The 7,687-nt window shown below is 45.9% G+C and overlaps 1 protein-coding gene across 1 annotated transcript in view; it reads left to right on the top strand.

The window, feature by feature from the left end:
- The window catches only part of LOC101776772, a 2,403-nt gene extending 974 nt beyond the window's left edge, over nt 1-1,429 (top strand). The window contains exon 2 of the mRNA XM_004987303.3: nt 628-1,429. Within this exon, the coding sequence (XP_004987360.1) occupies nt 654-1,229 (576 nt within the window). The 5' untranslated portion in view covers nt 628-653 and the 3' untranslated portion in view covers nt 1,230-1,429. The remainder of the gene's footprint in view (nt 1-627) is intronic.
- The last annotated feature ends 6,258 nt before the right edge of the window (nt 1,430-7,687 follow it).

Below are 7,687 nucleotides of genomic sequence, written 5' to 3'. Positions count from 1 at the left end.
GTTCAACATGCACATAAAGATATTGCATATGATATGTGAGAAAAACCAGGCTTTTCTTTGGCTTTTCTCCCCATCATAAGCAAAATCTTTATTTGCAAGTTCAGCGACATAAGTTTGCCAATAAACATTGCAATTTTTATCATATAAAGGCTTGAGCGCACTATGTCGCTACCTTTGTTTTCTTCTGAACATCATGGGGTTCTTTGTGAAGTTGCAATGGATTCAGTGTCAGGGTATCTTGTATCAGGATGGAGTGCACTGCATTCATAGCATACTATCTCCCATTTAGTCCTGATGCATGAACTTTTGAAATAGCACACTATTAGTTGTTTTCTCTGCAAGTTCCCTCATGGAGTCCATGACATTCTATACATACATGTATGAAATCTTATATTTGTGCAATTAAATTTGTCTTTACCAATTTTGTTTGTTTGAATCATGACATTTTTGCTTTTATAAGTCATTCATAGACTTTGCTCTTAACAATTTTTGTGGCACAGTGAAATTTAGCATTTGCCTATTTTGGGCAAATAGGATTACTGAGGGACACTATGTATATCCAGTTTGTTTTTTCACACTATGGTTATTTTTCTTTATGCCGATTAGCTGAACAATTTGGCTGTGCAGGAATTGTGAATTGTGAGCCGCGGGCGATGGCTTCTACGAGCTCCTCCACTACTGTCTCGTCGTACAACAATAACAGACCTCCACTGCCATTAGACGAACAGTTTTACAGTCCGTTTCCGAGCACCTGCAATTGCCCGGATCAGAAGGAGACGGTCCAGCATGTCTCGTGGAAGCCTACAAACCCACTTAGAAGATTTACCGTCTGTCCTAACAGATTCAAGGATGTGAAGGAACTTCAGAAATGCAAACTTTGCAAATGTTCCCTTTTTGAGTGGAATGACACTCCATTAACTGATTTTCAGAAGAGCATGTGGTTTCGGTTGAAGGGCATGGTTCAGAGTTTGGAGAACCAGGTTCAGAGTTTGGAGGACCAGGTTGCGAGGTTGGAAGCAGAAGCAGCTCTGATGGTAGACTTGCAGCAGCAGAAGGATAAGATTATTGCTAAGTTGGAAGCAACACTAGCTGACAAGCCTAAGGAGAAGGCGAAGAAGGTGAAGAAGGTGAAGAAAATTTGCTGCTTCCCCATTTCAGTAGTGGTTTTTTCATTGGGGGTATTTCTGATTGCTTGGTGGCTTAGGGCCTGTTTGGCTACCACCTCATAAACTTTAGGAGACTCATAAAGTTTATGAGCCCCTAATTGCTAGTCCTAAAAATTAGGAGTGGGGTGTTTGGATGAACTCATAATTTTTAGGATGTTAGAGGGAAAATGACCGTTGTACCCCTAATTAAAGGAGCAACTGCCGGCCCTTTCTGCCTCTGGTTTTGGCGCGAGCAGCAGGCGCGGCTGGTTTTGGCGCGAGCAGCACTTCTTCTGGCCTCTGCCTCTGGCGCAGATTGGTATTGCCGGTCTTTTTTTTCGCCAATTTTTTTGTTTTGCCGTTCCTTTGCTGCTCCTTTGCTGCCGCCTTTGTTAAAAATAACGTAGTGCAATGTCAAAAATAGTAAGCACAGTCCATCGTCATTGTCATTACAACTCAAAAATACAAAACCTCTACAATCTATTGAACAAACCATTAGCTATACTATCACGAAATTCGTTCATATTTTGATCTCCGTCTGCCTCTTCGGTATTTCCCTCATGACCACCAATGCTTGATTCTTCGGTGAAAGGAACAAAATTTTCATCACGATCACACATACCAAAGGTCCTATCCGCATGATCGTTCTCCCTAATGAAATTGTGAAGTGCCATACATGCTACTATTATTTTGCTTTGCTTTTCCATTGGAAAACTTGGTATTCCCAATAAAATCCTCCATTTCATTTTCAAAACTCCGAATGACCTCTCAATAACATTTCTAAGTGATGAATGCGCGTAGTTAAAAGTCTCCTTCATACCTCTCGGATTTGGGCCACTCCGGAACTTAGGAAGGTGGTACTTCGTACCTTTGTATGGTGCAAGATACCCCGGGCGGTTCGGATATCCAGAGTCCACTAGATAAAACTTCCCTACAAATACAAAAGAGAATATGGTAAGCAATTTTGGGTATATAATTTATTTTTAAATTATTAATGAGAAAAAATTTACCTGGAGGAGGGTGTGGAAACTTGTCACCATATTTATTTACGGCATCAGTGAACACTCTCATATCATGAACTGATCCAGGCCATCCACTAACAATAAATGTGAATCTCATGTCGAAATCACAAATGGCAAGCACGTTCTGTGTAGGGTATCCATGTCTGCCCGTATGCTGCACCACCTTATTACTTGGCACCACAACCGGTACATGAGTCCCATCTATAGCTCCTATGCAATTGTTGAAATATGGGGCATACCTAGGGTTTCTCAACCTCTGGTGAATTGTTGTAAACCCGGGGTCCTTTGGCCTAATTATATCTACAGCTAGCCTAATAACACATGACAAAACCAAATCAAATGTGCGGCTTATTGTTTCCAATGACCTTACAAACCGATCCGCAACTTGTCTTAGTGACTGGGGTGCACCATTTATCCATAAGAACATAGCTAAAGCCTCCATCGTTGACATTCTTCTAGTTCCCCTCAAACCATAAGACTCAACCAACAGGTCATGAAGTTGGTGAAATAAAGTGCAAGACATCCTAAACATGTTGTAGCATGAGGTTGGATTTGATAGTGTCTCTTGCACCCATTTTATGCCCGGTACAGTAGGTATTCTAGGTGGCCCTTTGTGGTAGTAAGTGTCATAGTACATACCAAGCATAACTGAGGACTCCATAATCTCTCGATTCCTCTTTCGACGTATGATTTCCAGCTCCATGAACTTGCATGCCATATTAATGAATTCATCGTCAGAATCTCCTTCACCATCATCCTAATTCACCATTAAAAAAAATAGTCATACATTAGTCTCTGCATGTTCACTCAATCAAGGTCACAATTCTACTGTAGCCGAGCCATGTTCACAAATTCAAATAACAGTTGGTTAGAAACTCCAGTACTCAAACAGCCACATACTCAATCAGCCACACATTGTAACAACCACATATACAAACAACCACATATAGAACAACCACATATAGAACAACCACATATAGAAACAACCACAAATTTAAACATGTCACAACTTCAAACAGGAACTTATTCAAGTTCTAGCAGCCGAAATAACAATAGTACTTAAACCAACAGTTCAAGGTTCAAACAACCACTAATGTCTACTACTACATTCTAATCTAAGTTCATTTTCTTGCACCATCTTTTCAAGAAAGCCATCCTAGCCTCTGCATCATCAAGGTTGATCCAGTATTCTCTGTTGAATTTATCCTTGCATATGTCCCAACAAGCAAACATCTCTGCACTATCCTTTCTTGCACCACACTCTAGTGCTAATTGTTGGCATCTCTTAACTTCATCTGCCACTGGATTGCTGTTCATCTTCTGCCTCTTATCTTCAGTGAATTTGGCAATTGAAGCACTAACATTCCTGAAAATACTATGGGTCACATCATCCTTCTCTGCTTGCTTGTTGAAGTAATTTGTAACAGCAGTGATCATTGGGCTTCTACTTTTTTTTGGAGGGCTAGTAGCTGTTGATTTGGTGCTTGCACTGGACCTCTTTCTGATGTTTGAGCTGATAGGGCTATCATAGCAAGCGGCAGGTTCAGCATCACAATCCTCTCCACCAACTGAAGGGTCTCCACCGTCATCATCTTCACCATCTTCTTCTTCTTCCTCCTCCTCCTCCACTTCTGGAATGTATGTTGTGGTTCCATCTACTGCAGTTTCATGGAACATTTCTTCCCAACTGATCTAAGTACTCTGGAGCACCATGTTGCAACTTCCTCAATTCAGGTCGTTTCTGCAATTGACAGGTCATTCTAAGTCAGGAGCACTACATTTCCTGGAAATTAAAGGGTTAGTTCAAAAATTATGTCTCACCTCTGTGTTTTGTTCCCACCACCAATTTGGAGCTTGCACTGTCCCATCAGCATGTCTACCTAGACCTGACTGGCTCTGTAGGGCTCTCCAAAAGGTATACAACCTTTTCAACTGATCTCTTCTGTTCCTAAACTGCCCAAAATCATGCCTCAAACCAGTAGCCATGTAGTACTTGTCCTGAATTATCTTCAACCCTCTAGTGGACATGTTGCCTTTGGGACAGTTTCCTTCTCTAATTTGCTCAACTGACAAATCACAGAATATTCCAGTGTTCCTTTCTGTCCACTGTGCTTTGTCATTTTTAATCTATTGGATAAAGAACAGTGAATTCAACAAGCAACATTTTCAGGAACACACAAAATACATGAATTTATCTAGACGTAATACATGAAGGCACTAATTCAACAAGCAACATTTTCAGGAACATCTAACACTTTCAGCATGTCACAATGTGAATAAGTCACAGATTCATGAAGGCACTAATTCATCTAGGCACTAATTCATCTAGCCACTAATGCATGAACCTCTGTCATGCATCTAGTCACAATTCAATCCATTCCTGAAAATTTCAGAACAACTTGCACACCTAATTCATACTATCAAGTTCCACAGCTAATTTCATTCCCAATTTCAGAACAACTAATTCTAAATGGACCATAAATTCATACTATAAAGTCACAGATTTTACCTTTGAGGCAGGAAACACAACTTCGACAGCTGCATCATCAACAACATTGTGTTCATATGCATCAAAAGCATCTTCTGCAGGGCCTGAACTTCATCCACCACGACCACCACCTCGACGGCCTCTTCCACAACTTGCACTTCCAGAACCACCACCGCGAAACAAAGATCTTGCACGGCCTACTCCACCTCTGCTACCAGGCCCCCTGCTGCCGCTCGGCATCCTGCTGCCGCCTGCACCTTGACTGTAGCCGGCCGCCTGGCTTCCGCTAGGTCCTAATGTGTCGCCGGCACCTCTGCTGCCGCCGGCCCCTCTGCTGCCGCCGGCCCCTCTGCTCCCGCCGGCCCCTTTGCTGCCCCCAGCACCACGTCGAGGCAGGGGTAAGCCAAGAGTACGGCTAACACGGCCCCGGGGAACCTCATCTCCCCTAAGGTACTCTGAGTATATGCTCAGATCTGCGTACTCCTCAGCCTGGGAGTTGAGGTCCAAGTTCTCCAAGCCGTGACGGGGGGCACTGGAAGACTCGGACTGAGAGAAAAAATCGATTTGGCAGGGGGGAATTTGTGGATCGGGCTGAGGGAACAATTCCTCCAATCCGTCGTCGCCGTTTCCCGCCATTAGGAAATGGGGAGGACGCGGTGGGGAACTGGGGAGGAGGCGTCGGGCAAATGGGGACGACGCGCCGAGGGAAGGAGGCGGCGGCGAAATCTGGAGGAGGCGGGCTCAATGGAGACGACACGGCGGCCAAATGGGGAGGACGCGCCGGCCAAATGGGAAGGAGGCGGCGAGGGAAGGAGGCGGCGGCGATCGGAGGAGGTGACGGCCGGCTGAGATGGCGGCGGGAAAAGGTGGGAAGAGGCGGCGAGTGTAGGAGGCGGCGGCCAAGGGAGGAGAGGGCGGCAGCGTAGATCCGGCCCCGGAAGGGGACGGCAGCGGCGGAAGAAGTACGGGGACGGCGGAGGGAGGAGGAGGTAGCGGCGGAGGGAGGAAGAGGCGGCGGCGGAGGAAGGAGGAGGCGGCGGAGGGAGGAGAGGGCGGCACCGTAGATCCAGCCCCGGAAGGGGATGGCGGCGGCGGAAGAAGTACGGGGACGGCGGAGGGAGGAGGAGGCAGCGGCGTAGGGAGGCAGAGGCCGCGACGGAGGAAGGAGGAGGCGGCGGAGGGAGGAGGAGGCGGCGCAGATGTGCTGTGCGGGAGGAGGAGGAGAAGCAGATGGGCAATGCGCGGGGGAGGATAGGGGTAAAGGTGGAGAGAGAAGGGGAGGGGTAGGAGGGGTAAAGGTTGGGTTGGGGACCACTTTTATGAGAGAAATGGAAGTTTATGATGGTTTCTCCTCCTAATGAAAACAACACCCCTAAAGTTTATGAATACACTTTTATGACACCAGTTTGGATGCACAACTCCTAAAAATGACCTAAAAGTGAACTCCTAAAGTTTATGAGGTGGTATCCAAACAGGCCCTTAAGCTCAATGGCTCTCCTTGTTGGCGCTCCCTTAAAGCCCAAGGGCTCATGCTGAGCCCCTAGACAGGCATTACTTGGCTTTTGTGAGGCTGATGGACTTGGTGGTGGTGTTATTGTACTTGTCTGTAGTGATGCTGGTGGCTGGACTTTGTGAGGCTGATGGCTGCTATATCCTTGCTGTTTCATTGTTAGTCTGCTGGAATCAGTGCCAGAATAAAACGATGCCGGGATCCCCAACGAGGAAACGGTGCCAAAGTCCAGGTATCGGTACCCGTAGAAACGGTAATGAATAGGTGCCGAACTTCAGAAACGGTGCCACGACAGCGAAATCGGTGCCGGGAGAAATGGTGCCCGTCATATAAACGGTGCCCGTCGTAAGGTGCCGAACTTAAGAAATGGTGCCACGATACTGGAATCGGTGCGGGGAGAAACGGTGCCCGCGGAATGAATAGGTGCCGAAGTTCAGAAACGGTGCCAGCTTACTGGAATTGGTGCCGCAGTAAACGGTGCTCGGGTCCACAAAACGGTGCGGGTACCAGGAAACGGTGCCCCGACATAGGAAACGGTGCCGGCAGAAACGGTACCCGTCCTAAAAACGGTGCCCGACGTAATGAATAGGTGCCGAACTTCAGAAACGGTGCCACAATATCGGAAACTGTGCCCGCAGAAACGGTGCCAGGTTACTGGAATTGGTGCCGCAGTAAACGGTGCCCGGGTTCACAAAACGGTGCGGGTACAAGGAAGGCAGAAACGATGCCCGACGTAATGAATACGCCCGACGTAATGAACGGTGCGGGTCGCAGTAAACGGTGCGGGTACCAGGAAACGGTGCCACGATATAGGAATCGGTGCCGGTAGAAATGGTGCCCTTCATATAAACGGTGCCCGTCGTAATGAATAGGTGCCGAACTTAAGAAATGGTGCCACGATACTGGAATCGGTGCGGGGAGAAACGGTGCCCGCGGAGTGAATAGGTGCCGAAGTTCAGAAACGGTGCCAGCTTACTGGAATTGGTGCCACAGTAAACGGTGCTCGGGTCCACAAAACGCTGCGGGTACCAGGAAACGGTGCCACGACATAGGAATATCAAAGATGATGGAGCCGTGTGGAATTAGTGCCATGCTTCATGGTGAAGTGTAGAATACTCTAGAACTAGATATTTTAGCATGGTAGAAATATAAGAAATTAGATAAGAATGAGGAGGGTTCTAGAGTTAGGATATTTGGTATGGAATGGTGTGAAAATTGCCACATGGCAACACCACAATGATCATGAGGACCTATAATTAGAGGTGCTTGCCCCTGATTCGATTTGAACTACTTATCACAAATATAAAATGAAAGTACATGCATTGAAGTCCAAAATAATAATAAATTACATGATCCAAAAATTTAAAATTTTGAAATAAATTCATAGTTCCAAAATAAGATCGTTACAATAATCATTGCACTAATTCCATGTTAGGACCAAAAATATCAACTACAAAATTTTTCTAAATAAATCTATGAATGTTGGGTGCCATTTAGGAAACCAAACCCTAGAATAGGTGTA

The sequence above is a fragment of the Setaria italica genome, unplaced genomic scaffold (assembly GCF_000263155.2).
Source record: "Setaria italica strain Yugu1 unplaced genomic scaffold, Setaria_italica_v2.0 scaffold_29, whole genome shotgun sequence".
Taxonomy (NCBI): domain Eukaryota; kingdom Viridiplantae; phylum Streptophyta; class Magnoliopsida; order Poales; family Poaceae; genus Setaria; species Setaria italica.
The sequence above is the reverse complement of the archived record's forward strand: the minus strand, read 5'-3'. Positions and strand labels throughout refer to the sequence as shown.